This window comes from Neovison vison, chromosome 6 (genome assembly GCF_020171115.1).
Source record: "Neovison vison isolate M4711 chromosome 6, ASM_NN_V1, whole genome shotgun sequence".
Classification (NCBI taxonomy): domain Eukaryota; kingdom Metazoa; phylum Chordata; class Mammalia; order Carnivora; family Mustelidae; genus Neogale; species Neogale vison.
Genome location: NC_058096.1, coordinates 211,768,417 through 211,784,729, shown reverse-complemented (window position 1 = coordinate 211,784,729; position 16,313 = coordinate 211,768,417). Strand labels below are relative to the sequence as shown.

The 16,313-nt window shown below is 42.6% G+C and overlaps 1 protein-coding gene across 1 annotated transcript; it reads right to left on the bottom strand.

Annotated features, from left to right (window-relative positions):
• Positions 1-4,827: 4,827 nt before the first annotated feature.
• Positions 4,828-5,778, bottom strand: LOC122910721 (olfactory receptor 1I1). Its single transcript, XM_044255340.1, has one exon. The coding sequence runs from the start codon at positions 5,776-5,778 to the stop codon at positions 4,828-4,830; it is 951 nt and encodes a 316-aa protein (XP_044111275.1).
• Between the last annotated feature and the right edge of the window lie 10,535 nt (positions 5,779-16,313).

Here is a 16,313-nt window from a genome sequence, read left to right as displayed (position 1 = left end):
TCTAATATTGACCAGGGTCATTCTGCTCCTTCAGACTCAGATAAATGGGCTCAAGCCCCTTCCAACACCCTTGCTTGAGATGTTGGAGAATTACTAGATGATTGTTTACTCATGGACTCCTGTTATAGCTGAATTAAATAGCTTCATGGTGAGCTTGCTCTTCCTCGTTTCTAGGATGGGGTGCATGGGCTTCTTGCCTTGATTTTGCCAGGGTTCCCGGTTGTGTGACAGATTTTACTGAGGTTGGGGGAGTGGAGGGAGAGTTTACATTGCATACCACAGCAACTTAACCTTGACTGTTAGATGTCTCTGTTCCAACCCGGCCTACCTCCTAGAATCTTGTCATTGCATTGCCTCCCCATCCATTCCTTTGTTCATCCATTCATTTGTTCATTCATTCATTTTCTCAGTCAACAGCTATATTTTGAGTGGCTGCTGTCTGGGTTTGGGGAAGATAAAGCAAGAAAATATGATTTCTCAGCTCTCAGCTCATAGTTAAGTGGGTGAAACAGACATTCACCAGAGAATCACACGAATGAATATAAAATCACTAATGTGATGAGAAAAATGAGGACTAGTGAATGTATTTGGGCACCTGATATAGCTGGGGTAGGGAGTGGGTGAGAGGCTTCCCTGAGGAAGTGGGGTTTGCCTTGAAATCTCAAAGCTGAGGAGACATTAGCTATGCAAATGTCCTGTGGCACCATCCATCCCTTCATTTTCTGGTCCTAGGATTCAGCCCATTTCACCTCTCACTGTTTGTTCCCTGTTGGTCTCTCTGCTTCTTGTCACTCCCATCCATGTGGACCAGGATTTGCAAAATAGAGCCTGTGGGCCAAATCTGGTTCTTGAACTATGATCTTTTAAAAAATTTTTAAAATGGTTGGAAACAAATCAAAAGAAAACATTTCATGAGCTACTTTTGATAACTTTGATAATTAAAACTTCAAACCTAGTGTCCATGAAGGGAGCCTTAGTGGTAACCGTAGGATTAATGTGTCCAGTAATATGTAATGTTAGAAAGCTCACACTGGATGGCAGATTCAAGAGAGAATTTTCTGACTCTCAGATTAAGTAGTTTTTTTCCCTGCGATCCTGGAGCCCAGCCAGCAGATACAGAGGGTGGAAACTTCCTCCTGATTTCGATTTCCTATTTATGGGTGACAGTTGAAATAGTTTGGTAGTTGAGATATTTGGGAACCCATGTGGGAGGATTTCTGGGGTGAGGAGAGAAAAGGAGTGAACATAGGCCAGTCACTAAAACCCAAAGAGCCAGATCCATTTTTGCCATATATTTTACTTTCTTAAAAAAAAAAAAAAAGGAAGGCACATGCTCTATTTTGTCACTACAATTTGCAGGGAGAGAAGTACACGGAAGGTAGATAGACACTGAGAATCTTTCTGAATCATTTTGATGATGTCAACCCATTTTTTTTTTTTGCAAGAGTAAAAAAAAAAAAAGACTTTCATGACATGTAAAATGAAATTCAAGTTTCAGTTTCTACTCTTTGATGTATTGTTTATGGTGACTTCCATGTTGGAACAGCAGAGATGAGTCATTATAACAAGCTGTATGATCTCTAAAGCTGATAATTACTATCTGGCCATTTATAGAAGGTTTCTGACCCCCAAGCCATGGGATGACTCATCAGTGGATTAATTCTGAAACATGGGCCCTCCCTACATCCCTGCTTAATGTCATTGTCCCCCTCTGCCCTGTGGACCAAGGCCCATAGTGACTGACCACCACTGTCCTCCACAGCCTCCCACACACCCCACTCCCCTCGCTGTGGCCTGGAGACACACCTCTCCGCATGTGATTTTGCTGAACAACCCAGGCTCTGTCCCACCACGGGAACATTGCACATGCTGTCCCTCCCAGGGGATGATACACCTGAGGTAGGGGAAATGGGGCAGTTTACAGCCAGGATAAATGCTTCTGAAAAAGAACAGCTTTATTTATTTTTTAATTAAAAAAATTTTTTTTAAATTTAATTTTATTTTTTCAGTGTTCCAAGATTCATTGTTTATGCACCACATCCAGTGCTCCATGCAATACCTGCCCTCCTTAGTACCCACCACCAGGGCTACCCATCCCCTCACCCCCCTCCCTTCCAAAACCCTCAGTTTGCGTCTCAGAGTCCACAGTCTCTCATGGTTCTTCTCTCCCTCCGATTTCCACCAACTCACTTCTCCTCTCCTTCATCCAATGTCCTCTGTGTTATTCCTTATAAAAGAGCCGCTTTAAATCCAAGTTGTGAAACAGCACTGTCGCCACCTGGTGGCCATGTCTTCAAGTTGCAGCTGCAATTCTTTCAAAGCGTTTGGTGTTCTTGGACTTTCCTCTCCAGAACCACGTCTATACCAGGGAACTGGAAAACGTCCGTGGAAAAATGCCCCAGATCCGGTTCTCCTGTATCTCTGAACTGAAGGCCTATTTGGATCCCACATCTCTATAACCCTCCTTTCCATCCTCGACCTATCTCTGTGATCCCCAAACTTTAAGCCTCATATAAGCCCTATGGGTTGCTGTTAAAATTATGATTCAGTGGTTTGGGATGGTGTCTGAGTCTTCATTTCTAGCAAAATCCCTATGATGCTGATGCTTCTGGTTCATGGATCTACTTGAGTATCAGCTGCTACTTTTTCTATCGAAAAGGGGTCAATAAACTCCTTCTGCAGATAGCCAGACAGTAAATATTTTAGGCTTTGTGCATCGTAGAGTCTCTGTCAAGATTATTCAACTCTGCCCTGTAGTTTGAAAGCAGCCGTAGGTGATACATAAATTAATGGGCATAGGTGTGTTCCCATAAAACTTTGTGAGCACTACAATTAGAATTTTATATAATTTTAATCTGTCATAGAATAGTCTTTCTTTCCCCCCAACTATTTAAAAATATAAAAAACATCCTCAGCTCACAGACCACACAAAAAAGGCTGTGGTTGGATTTGGCCCAAGTGTCATAGTTTACACATCCTTGCTCTAGATGCCAACTTCTAGACAGTATCATGTAATGTTAAGATCTGGGCCTTTGAGATGGGTCTTGTGTTTGAACTTTGGCAGCTTCATTTTGCAAACCTCAGCTTCCTTATCTGTAAACTAAGAACTTTTATCACCTATCTTGTAGGGTTGTTGTTTCCAAAGGGCTAGCACTGTACCCAGCATGCAGTAAATCTCATTATTGTCATCACATTGAGACCCAGAAAATGAATCCATACAACTTAAATCCTTCATCTTTTCCTGCAGATGTAACCCAGACTTTTAACCAGACCCGCAGTGAGTCAGGGGCTTGAGAGGATGAATCTGGGTGTGGTCTTTGCATGATGCCTGGTCTTCCTAAACTCACTGTACTCATTTGCTAGGACTGCCATAACAAAAGACTACAAACAGGAGGAGAGATTTATTGTCTCATGGTTCTGGGGGCCAGAAGTCAGAGATCAGGTATTAGCAGGGTTGGTTCCTTCTGGGAACTGTGAGGGAGGATCTGCTCCACGCTTCGGTCCTGGCTTCTGGTGGTTTGCTGGCACTCTCTGGCATTCCTTGGCTTGTAGAACCATCACCATCATCTCTGCCTCCATCTCCACATGGCCTTCTCCCTGTGTGTGCTTCTGTGTCCAAATTCTCCCTTTAGATAAGGTTGGCAATCATAGTGCATCAGGACCCATCCTAATGACCTCACTTTAAATTGATTACCTCTGTAAAGACCCTATTTTCAGGTAAGGTCACATTCTCAGGTCCTGGGGGGTTAGACTTTGACACATCTTTTTTGGAGGACACAATTCACCTTCCAGCACTAACTTTCCATGCTTGCCAGCCCATCCTATCTGCTTGTTTCTGATTATGCCTGTAGAATTAGATTGGGTTTGAAGTCAGGTGATGGACATCACAGGAAACACATGGACTCTGCAGCTTGTCCAGGGCTTGTGTCCTCAGACAGAGGACTGTGTACTTCCTGCTCATGGCCACCTGGAGAGCCTGTTAAAAAGGCAGATTGCAGGGTTCAGCGCCAACCTGAATCACAATACCTGGGAGCCAGATGTCATTGTCTCTTATGAACCAATGCATGGGAGGTGGGGGAGGTGCACATGGGAGGCCCAATTATGACAACGATCCCCAAAGTCATGAGCACAAGAGGTGGCCACAAGGTCCTTTTGAGACAAGGCTGGTGGCTGCTGAAGCAAATAATAACTGAGCTAATCTCAACAGATACTTTCACTTTCCTTCTCCATATCTTAGGAAGCATGGTGATGTAACTGGCTAATATGTATTGTCTTTATCAATATTAAAATGGTGTAGCCAGGGGTGCCTGGGTGGCTCAGTGGGTTAAGCCTCTGCCTTCAGCTCAGGTCATGATCTCAGGGTCCTGGGATGGAGCCCCAAATGGGCTCTCTGCTCAACGGGGAGCCTGCTTCCCAGCCTCCCTTGCCTGCCTCTCTGCCTATTTGTGATATCTGTCTGTCAAATAAATAAATAAATAAATCTAAAAAAAAATAGTGTAGCCAAAAAAAAAAAATGGTGTAGCCAATTGTTGTTCAACTGTATTAACCCAGGTAGCAATCCCATAAGCCCAATACCCTAGAGAGGACCAATTTAAGAGTTCTTTGAAGTCTTTTGATCTTCATGGCGAAAATGCACAGCTCTCCCTTTGAGTCCCCAAAGGTTTTCATTTATTTTTGTGACACATTTACCACGTTGGGCCGTAATGACACATGTCTATGCCCCACTCAATTCTGAATGTCCTGAGGGCAGCGATGGGATGTATCTCTGTGTTCCCACCACCCAACATTGGTTATGGAACAAGCTGAATGCCCAACAACTGTTCTACACTAGGACTGAGAGGAGACTGCTTTGCCGATGAGCTTCTTCAGGGCTGCCTTCATCTCCTTGTTCCTTAGGCTATATATAAAGGGGTTCAGCATGGGGATGACCACCCCACACATCAGGGCAGCTGTCTTGTCCTTCTGGGAGGAGGCAGGAGATGTGGGCTGCAAGTACACGGCAAAGATGGTGCCATAGAACAGTGATACCACAGTGAGATGTGAGCCACAAGTGGAGAAGGCTTTCCACTTTCCCTGAGCAGAAGGGATCTTGAAGACTGCCCAGAAAATGCAGGTGTAGGAGAGAAGGATGCACAAGAGGAGGCTGATGCCCATGATGATGCCAAAAGCAAAAATCACCAGCTCATTGGTGTGGGTATCAGAGCAGGAGAGCTTCAACAGGGGCATGAGATCACAGAAGAAGTGGGGGATTTTGGAGCCAGCACAGAAGGTCAGCTGAGCCACGAGACAGGTGTGGACAAGTGACTGGAGATTGGTGATCAGCCATGGTCCCCCCAACAGCAACCCACAGACACAAGGGCTCATGATGACTGAGTAGCGTAGAGGATAGACAATGGCCACAAAGCGGTCAATGGCCATCACAGCCAGGAGGAAGCTGTCCATGGTCCCAAACAGGTGGAAGGTGTACATCTGAGCAAGGCAGCCCACAAAGGAGATGGCCTGGTTCTGGGTCCAAAGGTTCACCAGCATCTTGGGGACAGTGGTGGAAGAAAAGAAGGTATCGACAAGGGACAGGTTGGAGAGGAAGAAGTACATGGGCGTGTGGAGGCGGACATCTGTGATGATGGCCAGGACGATGAGCAGGTTCCCAAAGATGGTGACCAGGTACACAGAGAGGAACAGCCCAAAGAGGAGAGTCTGATGCTCTGGCTTTTCTGTGAGTCCCAAAAGGAGAAATTCCGAGATTGTTGTTTGATTTTTTTGGTTTTTTGGTTCCATGGACAACTTGTGTCTACTGTAAAAGAAATAAAAGGGGAGAGGAAAGCAATGTAAAACTGGGAGTCAGAGATGGAGTTCCTATCCTGGCTCACCATCGAGATTGAAGTTCTGTGAAGATCCATGGGTTTCTGCTTCTCTCCAACAAACCCATCCATGCCTGAGATAGTTAGCATCTCAAAAAGTGAACTCATGTGTTTAGAGAGAACTTAGACATTTGCCCATAAACACCTTTGTGTTTTTAGTGGAGTATCGCTTCGTAGAAAACAAAATTAAGCTGGATCAAACCTAAACTGAAACCCAGTACAGGGAGAGGGAATCTTATCAGCCTCTTTTATTCCTTGTCTTCCTTTCCCTTTATCCTCTCTTTCCTCCCCTCCTTCCATTTCATCCTTCCTTCACATGATACAATTTTTGCATCTGTTCCAGGTTAATGACCAAGGATACAAGGACAGATAACACTGCTCCACTGTTTCCAGTGATGGCCAAATTTATTTAGGGGCATATAGGATTTTCTACCACATCATCACTACAGTAAACCCACTTTCGTCCTTTGTGAGACAGCACCCAGTATATGTTTGGGAAGACACAGAGACCATGACTACGGATGAACCCAGAAAGCTGGTTAAGTGGAGATTTTAAAGAAAACTTTCATGGTAAAAAAGAATATCTGGAGGTTTAAAGCTAATGGTCTTTTGGAAGTATATTTTGTCATTAGTAGTAGTTTTGCAGGACAAAAAACATTTTATACTTTCTTATGTTCTAGAGAGGCTGTCACCAGCAGTTGGAATACTTTTGTACCCTCAGGAAAATATACATTGTTATAGAATGTCAAACAGCATTTAAGAAGTTTATTCAAAAGAAAACTCCCAGACATAGTCCAGATGGTTCGAAAATAAGCTGGTTTCTTAAAAATGACAACAATGTGCCCAAATCCCTGTTTGATGGAAAGCAAAGTGTGCCATGTGCTTACTCCTGTAGGAACTATGATAACAAGAAAAGTGAGTTTATAATATGAACGGATATGAAAACAATGACCAATGTGAGACCAACATTTAAAGAAATGCCCACATGTAGGCATGTTGTGATAATATTCTCATTCACCCATTTAACACTGGTATGGCCCTGGTTTTATTTTCCCATGTATTTAGAAGGGAATTGGGAGTTCATCCTAGACCATTGTAATCTGTAGTATCAGAGATGACTTTTGAGTTAATCTCTGCTTTGGCTTCAGCTGTTTGGGACTTAGGAGAAACTTCATGCTAAAAACCCAAAGAAAGCATGTGTTTATCCCGTCCACACGAGACCACCAAAGCCTGGTTGCATTTGCATTTCCAAGTCTCCACCTCCTGGTATGCACAGAGATACTTCCTTTCATTTGATGAACATTTACAGAGAGTGTGTTAGGGGTCACATAGTTCTCTTATGATACATGGATGATATAGGTAAAGCCCAGCATGGCACGACTCACCACATTTTTTTTTTTAAAGTTCAGATGCATTTTCCCCCATTTTATTTCTTTTTAGTGTTCCAAAATTCATTGTTTATGTGCTATACCCAGTGGTCCATGCACCCACCACCAGGCTCTCCCAACCCCCTACCCCACCTCCCCTCCAAAACCCTGTTTGTTCTCAGAGTCCATAGTCTCTCATGGTTTGTGTCCCCCTCCACTTTCCCCATCTCACTTCTCCTCTTCATCTCCCAATGTCCTCCATGTTATTCCTTATGCTTCACAAGTAAGTGAAACCATATTTTTATAAAATCTCAATATTGACTCTTTTCAGCAAAGAGAGGATCTTCTTTAACTCATTGCTTAACTGGTTGGGTCCCCATGGCTTAAAAGCAATTATGAACAAGAACACAACAGAGGCATTTTGTGACCATATCTGTAGAGTGTTGAGTCTTTCTTTTCTTCCTCCTCCTCTTCCCCTTCTTCTTCTTCTCATTCTCCTCCTCCTCCTCCTTCTTCTCCTCTTTCTTCTTCTTCTTCTTCCCCTCCTCTTCCTTCTCCTTCTCCTTCTTCTCCTTCCTCCTCTTCCTCTTCTTTTTTAAAGATTTATTTATTTCAGAGAGAGACAGAGAGAGAGCGAGCGAGAGCGAGTTGGAGGGAGGCACAAAAGGAGATGGAGAAACTCAAGCAGATTCTGTGTTGAGCACAGAGCCTGAATCAGGTCTTGATCTTAAGACCCATAAGGTCATGACCTGAGCCAAAACCAAGATCTGGGCATTTAACTGACAGTACCACCCAGGTGTGTGGAGTGTTGAGCCTTCCTAGGAATCACAGCTCCTTTATGCGCAGTGGGAGATGGTGTTGGCCACACCTGACAATGAGGAGTCAGGCTGAAAGCGATGCTAGGGGCCCTCAGCTTGCAACTGCACCACAACCCATCTGGAAAGATTTATTTTTGCTCTCTCACATGTCATTGCTTCTCTGAGTGCATTTCACAAGGAGCGGCATTTCAAAGCTAAACTCTGCTGTCAACACTTGCTAGGAAAACTGTTCAGTCACAAGCATCTAAAATTATTGCCACTTCTTGATGGCGCATAGGAGAAGAATGAGGCTGTAAGAGAGCTGTAAGTCAGCTGCAAGGAAGAGGGAGCAGGGATCGACAGGAGAAAAGACTCTTGCCCTGAAAAACTTCTCAGTTCCATGTTTATTAGGTATAGATGGTAATCAACAGAGGAACCAAAGAAGGCTACACATTAATCATATGCCTTATAGATAAACAAGAAGGAAGGCAAAGTATATCTGGTCAAGCAATGTAAGTTTATAGTTGAGCAAGCACATTCAAAGGGATCATCTAATTAGCCACAGGTGCTCTCTGGAGAAGGAGATAATGGAAAAATGAAGCAGGTGACCTTCCACCCTGAGCAGGCTGGCCATCTTCAGAGGCCTGTTGCCAGTACATGTTTTTCTTAAGACTGTATATAAGCATGCTTGGTAACTAGTATAATTCCTTTAAGTTATATTTTAAGGAATACATTGTTCTGAGGGATAGTTGCAATTATCTTCCCTCTGCCCATCGAGGAATGCTAGTCTCCAGAAAGATTTACAGTGAGCTGAAAGGGGGCAGGATGTACATGGGAGAACACAGTAGGTGGACAGGTGTGTATAGGAGAGGTGACAGGTGACTCTGAGGTGTTGTGGGAACAAGGGGAGGGATGCAGATATCTGCCAGGACCCTCGGAGGTGGAAGAGGTGTCAAAAGGGGGCTTTCAGGAAGGGAAGCAGTGTAATCTCCTCTTTGCTAACCTCAAGAGATCTCTTGATCTCTTGATCAAACCTCTTACTACTTACCACAATTTTTCAGAGGTCTCTTTGAGGCTTCGTAAGGTAATGCTCAGGTGCTCTGGGCTGCATATGTAACTGAGAGTCCCTTCCTGGCAATACATTTGCAGCTGTCCTTGGTTGTTGCGATGGAGTCCTTTGTTGCACTACAGTGGTAGTCCTCAACATTGATCTGCATCAGTGTCTCCCAGAGGGCTGGAGCTGTGCCCTGGAGTGTCTGTGCTGGGGCTTGAGAATCAGCACTTCTAGGAAGTTTCCAGGAATGCTGCTGCTGCTAGCCCGGGGACCACATCTGGAGAACCTCCACCCACAGTGGAGAGAGCTGTTTTTCAATCTCTCCCATGTGTGTGGGTGTCCCTCAACTGCAGACCCTAACTATTCTTTTTTCTCATGACCTTCTACAGAGGTGTGTCCCCTGTGACCTCTATCCACCCAGAGGGTATAGAATTGGTCTCAGACACTTCTCTTTCTTAGGGTATCCAGAAAAAGAAGGATTTCCTCTTTCTCAGTCCCATCCAGCTCATTTCCCTTCCCCATCCCTCACTCACTTACCAGGATGGTGTCACCAAAAAGATGGTCTTGGCAAACCTCCTCCTCCACTGACTTCCAGGGGATCCTGAGGTCAGTGCTAAGCCTTCAGGAAGGACAGAGGGAGACCACTCAAGTTGTGATGGCTGGGGCAAAATTGATGTCTGGGGTGGGGTCAATGATGTGTTGGCCCCGTCCTGGGGCAGGTGAGCAGGGGGCCAGGGATGCAGTAGGATATTTATAGTTTGGGGGCTCTTGGGGACTCTATCCCCATGGCTCCTTGTTAAGAAGGAAAATGCCAGTTGCTTTGTTTCCAGAAACATGTGGCTTATTCCCTGGGGTATGTGCACTCTCAGATGATGAGGTGAGGAGATGGAAAAGTCACCAGGGATTCATTCTCACTGAACACCCCTCAAAAATCCTCTCCTAACCATGAGAGACTATGGACTCTGAAAAACAATCTGAGGGGTTTGAAGTGGCGGTGGGGGGTGGGAGGTTGGGGTACCAGGTGGTGGGTATTATAGAGGGCACGGCTTGCATGGAGCACTGGGTGTGGTGAAAAAATAATGAATACTGTTTTTCTAAAAATAAATAAATTGAAAAAAAAACCATTAAAAAAAGAGACTATGGACTCTGAAAAACAATCTGAGGGGTTTGAAGTGGCAGGGGGAGTGGGAAGATGGGGGAGTCAGGTGGTGGGTATTAGAGAGGGCACGGATTGCATGGAGCACTGGGGGTGGTGCAAAAATCAATCTATCATCTATCTATATCAATCATCATGAATACTGCTATGCTGAAAATAAATAAAAAATTAGTTAAAAAAAAATCCTCCCCTAGCCCAGACTGAGCCTCAAAGCAGTTCCTAGACAGGGAGGTCTGGTGGTCCAAACCCTCCACAGGGCACTCAGATGCCTGAATCAGTGTCCTTTCATTCATTCCATCATGATGGGAATTCTACAAGGAAGAGAATTTATGCAGTCTGGTTTGCCAAGGAAAGCTTCTAGAAAGTTAGAAAGAAAAGTCAATAAGGTCAAATGAATGACTTTATCAAACACTTCCTGTCATATTCCATAGGTCAGATGCTGTGCTTGACGGGGGCTTTGAACCACCTCCTTGTTAAAAATGCCTTCCTGTCAGCCACATGCAGGGCTCAGCAGTCATTAACCCTACCAAGTGCACTTTGCATGGGGATTAGGGAATCTCTGTTCTACTCTTCCACCAACAACATGGGTGAGCCTTTGTTGGGGTGCTCACATCATGACCCCAATTTCTGCTCCCCTATCTCCTGGAACCCTTTCATTTTTACCCTTTCTTCCACTGGCTTTCTGTTGTATTTAAAAATTTCTTTTAAAATGTGTACAGTCTAGGTCCCCATCCCTCTAGTTCTGAACAAGTCACCTCAATGGATTGCCCCTATTAATGATTTCTTTTTTTTTTTTTTAAAAGACTTTGTTTATTTATTTGACAGACAGAGATCACAAGTAGGCAGAGAGGCAGGCCAAGAGAGAGGAGGAAGCAGGCTCCCCGCCAAGCAGAGAGCCCGATGTGGGACTTGATCCCAGGACCCTGAGATCATGACCTGAGTCGAAGGCAGAGGCTTAACCCATTGTGCCACCCAGGCGCTCCCTATTAATGATTTCTTATGTAACCTTCCAGAGTTTCTTTACACACACACACGCACACTCACTCTCTCTCTCTCTTTCTCTCTCTTATCTCTTTTTGTACATAAAAGTAGCATATTATAATACTGTTCTGAATCTTGCATTTTTTACTTACTTAGTTTTTTTTTTAGTGTTTTTAAAAATTAATTTCAGAGGTAGAATTAAGTGATTCATCAGTGCAGAAAACACACAGTACTTATCTCCTCCCCCTTATTTAATTTATTTTGGTGGTATTTTCATATCCTTAATTTTTCTACAGCTCTTTATTTCCCATCAAATAGATGGTGTCACAGTCTATGTCATCAGTTTCTTTTGATGAATGTTTCCAGTCTTTGCTAAAATGAATACTTTGTATATGTATTATTTCACACTATAGCTTTGTCATGTCCAACAGGTATAATAATATAATATAATATAATGTAATCTAATATAATATAATGGAATCACACATTGTGTAGGCTTTTGATAAAGCTTGGCTTTTTACACTTAGTGTAATCTTGATAGACAACCAACTTGTTGCACATAGCAGTCGTTCCTTCCTTTTTATGACAAGTAGTATCCGTAGTATAGACCAACTGTAATGTGTTTTCCAGTCATTCACTGAAGGTTGTCTCCAATCTGGCTACTACAAATAAAGCTGTTATGAACATTCATGTGCATGTTTTTAGTGGACATACATTTTCATATCTCTGAGAGTATGAGTGCTGGGTTTATAAGTGTATATTTAAATTTTTAAGAAACTATAGGTATGAATATATATTTTATATACACATATATTTGTAAGAAACTAGATATATAACTGTATATATTGGGGCCCCTGGATGGCTCAGTGGATTAAGCCTCTGCCTTTGGCTCAGGTCATGATCTCAGGGTCCTGGGATCGAGTCCTATATCGGGCTCTCTGCTCAGCGGGGAGCCTGCTTCCTCCTCTCTCTCTGCGTGCCTCTCTGCCTACTTGTGATCTCTCTCTCTCTGTCAAATAAATAAAATCTTTAAAAAACTGTATATATTTTATCAATCATTTATCACCTATCTATAATCTATTTATCTATCATCTCTCTATATCAATCATCTATCTAGTACCCTTAAACCCCTTTATGTCTCCACATTCTTATTCATCTCTTCTCTTCAAAGATAACCACTTTCTGGATTTCTACTAACTTAGATTAATGTGCTTTTTCTTGAAAATTATTTAAACACAGTCATGTATACTTTTTTACCATGTTGCCTATTACTTAACATTATACTTGTGAGAGTCATTTCAGTTGCTGTGTATAAGACAAGTATAACTTGGTTAAGATATTTTGAATTGAGTTTCTTTTTCTTGGAAAGGATCCCCAAAATTGATATCCAGTGTTTGAGTGAGCATGATAAACAAAATACTCCAAAGACCTGAGAATCTACTTCATAGGTGCTCAGTAAACATTCTCTGTGAGAGCTTGGCTCAGTCAGTTGGAAGAGGTAGAGCTCAGTCTCTTGGGTCTATTTCCATGCTACTAGGCACCCTCTCATGTATATGCCTGCTGGTCTCTGGGAAGGCTGGGAGGCAGAAAAGTGCAGTGGTTAAACTCAGACAAGACGTAGCTCTGCCACTTACTGTATGTGAGATCCTCGGGAAGTATTAAATACAACCAAACCTTTCTTTCCTCACCTGAGATATGAGGATGATACTTATTCACTTTGCAGGCAGGTTGTGAGGTTTGTATGGCACAATGTATGTAAAGTGCTTAGGGCAGCTATTGCATTCAGTCAGCACTCAATGAAAGTGCCTGTGGTTATTGCACTGTAGCTCCTTCGTGGTTTCTAGAGCTCAGAAGGCTTGCTTGTGTTTCCAGCACCCAACATGTTGGCCCAGATCTCAACTGACAGTGTTGCATTCTCAAAGTCATAGCCCTTAGTCAGATCTAGCCAAGAAGGAGTAAAGTCTAACTGAGGTAAAGAGGAAGAGAAAGGCTATTCTGATCAGTTTGACTGATTATGGCCAGGTATATAGTCAATGAGGAACTGATTCATGTGAAACAAAGTAGAAAGTTTGGAGGGGTGGGAGGTGGGAGGTTGGGTGAGCCTGGTGGTGGGTATTATGGAGGGCACGTATTGCATGGAGCACTGGGTGTGGTGCATAAACAATGAATTCTGGAACACAGAAAAGAAATTAAAAAAAAAAGAAAAGAAAGAAAGCAGAAAAAAAAGAAAAAGAAAAAAAAAGAAAGTCTCAGACTGTGCTTCTTAATTTTGATTTTTGCTGTTGGTCAATATGGAGCTCCTAAGTAGAAGTCATAGTTGTAAAGAAGAGCACTGAGCAAAGATTTTTCCTGGCTCTGCTGCAGGTGGCAGGCACACCTTATTGTGCAAAGCTGGCCAATTGCCATGTACCTCTGACTTTGTACCTTCGTACCTCTGCGCTTCTAGAGGCTGATGTCCTTGGAGAGATGTGTGTGGGGGTGTTGGGCCATTTCATAATCATAGACACACACACCTTTAAGGATGTATTGCTGTAGTCAGGCACCTTTGGTTTTTCTATTGACCACAGTGAGCTGAACAGGAAGAGCTCTGGCTTTACAAACAGACCACAGTTAGAATATCACCCCTATTCCTTACTTGTTGCAAAAATGTAAGCAAGTGGTGTCACCTTTTGAGTCTCAGTTTCTTCAGCTGTGAAAAAGAAACTCAGTTTCTTTAGCTGTGAAATTATTGCTGTTGTTTCTCAGGAATGTTTCTGTGCATGCTCCTACCTCCCAAGTCTTGATCCTTTGTCCTGAAAGGGTATTCAGTACACTCTCAGTGCATCCCACTCAGAACTGCCTCGCCCTGCATGCTGTTTCAGTCTGGAATCGTCCATCTTCCTTGGTCAGTGCACCAACATCTGCTAGATCATTTCTAATGATGACCTCTTTTGACAGTTTACTCTGTTGTTCTCTCCATTTTGCTCCCTACTGCTGCCATCTCCCGACAGAAATAAGCACCCAAGATCTTGTCTTAGTATCTGCTTTTGGGAGAACCCAAGTTAACAAACCATGGAACTTAGATCTCCACCAGCCTAAGTATACATACACAAACACATAAGCACACATCCACATAACACACATTTCTGCAAATGTATCCAACCATTGATAAGGTCAATAGAAATCCATCAAGTCCCTTACTCTTCTGATATAGATATCATTTGGTAGATGTTTTGTGAGCTCATAGCTCGAGGAGGAGGACAGACATATAAACAAAGAACTCCAGTACACAGAAATAAGCATTATAGTTGAGTGCAAGTGGCAGAGAGAAGAGATTGAGTCTGGTTACTGCTTTATTCTCACTTCTGGAGGAATGCCAGTGTTCAACTGATACTTGTGAGATTAAAGAATGAGTGAATGAATAAATGGAGGTCTCTAAAGTATTAGATATTGGAGGAAGGAGCAACTCATGTACCTGAAAAGACCAGGGAATGCTTCACAAATGTGGTGATGTGAGTAAGGTCTTGAAGGAGAAGAGAATGTTTGTGTATGTATATTGTGTGAGCATATGTGTATGTGTACATATGAGTACATATGTGTGTAGGTGAGTGTGCACACATGACTGTATTGTGTGGGCATATGTGTATATGAGTACACTTATGCATGTGAATATGCAAATATGTGTGTATTTGTATTGTGTGGGCATATGTGAGTGTGTGTGTATTAGCTTCCTAGGGCTGCCATTACAAAGTATGGCACACTGGATGGCTTAAGCAACACTTTTATTTTCTCACAGTTCTGTAGGTTGGAAGTGTGAGATCAAGGAGTCTGCAGGGCGGGTTTCTCCTGACGCTTCTCTCCTGCAATTGCAGCTGGCCATCTTCTCCCTGTGTCCTCACATAGTTCTCTCTCTGTAACCATCCGTGTCTTATCTCTTATTATAAGGACACCAGCTATATTGGATTACTCATCTAGTGGTCCATTCATATGACTTCAGTTTACCTTAATTAGCTCTTTTAATAATTTATCTCCAAATACAGTAACGTTATGAGGTACAGGGAGTTAAGACTTTAATATATGAATTTTGGGAGGACACAATTCAGCCCTTAGTATTGTGCAAATGCGTGCATAAGTGTGTATGTGGATGTGTGCTTATGTGTGTATACGTATGTGTGGTGGGTGGGCATGTCTATGTATGCATATGAATGTCTAGACTTAAGTGTTTGTATATGTATACGTATGTATGTACATACTTATATATGTGTACCTGTGTGTATGTGTGTGAATATGTACATGTGTGTGTTGTGTGGACATATGTGTATATATGAGTCTATATTTGTGTATATGAATGTGTGCATCTATCTGTGTCTGTGTGTGTTAGAACATTCCAAGCAGAGGAAACAGCACGTGTAAAAAACCATGCTGTCTTTGGAGAATTTTGCAGTTTGTTTCCTTCAACTCTTGGCCCATATGCATACTTTTTGGAGCTTGGTTGGAAATGCACAGACCATATTACTTTCCTCCGAGCTTACTCCTACCTAACATTTTGTGCTCACTCTCCTCTCTACTGTTATACACTCTTTCTGATTACCACTTCAAAGGCTGTTTAATATGGAGTGCATAAACAGTGATTTACTCAACCTTTTTGTTGCTTTTTAAAATTGTAGATAAGGTTGAGATAACCACTTAAAATTGTTTCCTTTTTGTGGAATTACTTCTTTATGATAACTTTTCCAAAGTGGAATTACTGGATCAAAAGTAGAGAACATTTTTTATAGCTTTTGACAAAGCTAGTGCATTCCAAAAGTTGTAACATCATTGCACTTACCAGAAGTTTTACTACTAGTTCATAAAACATTGTACTAATTTGTTAGAGTTTTTTTTAAATCTTTTAAAAAGATTTTATTTACTTATTTGAAGGAGAGAGAGAGAGAGAGAGAGAGAGAGAGAGAGAGAGAGAGAACATGACCTTGATACCAGGACCCAACCACTATCATATTTCTAACACCACAGGTTAGTTTTGCTTTTGGAGCTTTACAGAAATACAATCATACCAAATCATCCAGATACTTTTATGCCTGGCTTCTTTCCCTCCACATAATGCTTGAGGAAAAGCCC

Bases quoted from the DNA above. Each gene is read 5' to 3' on its own strand.
- LOC122910721 (XM_044255340.1), bottom strand. From the start codon at position 5,778: ATGGAACCAAAAAACCAAAAAAATCAAACAACAATCTCGGAATTTCTC.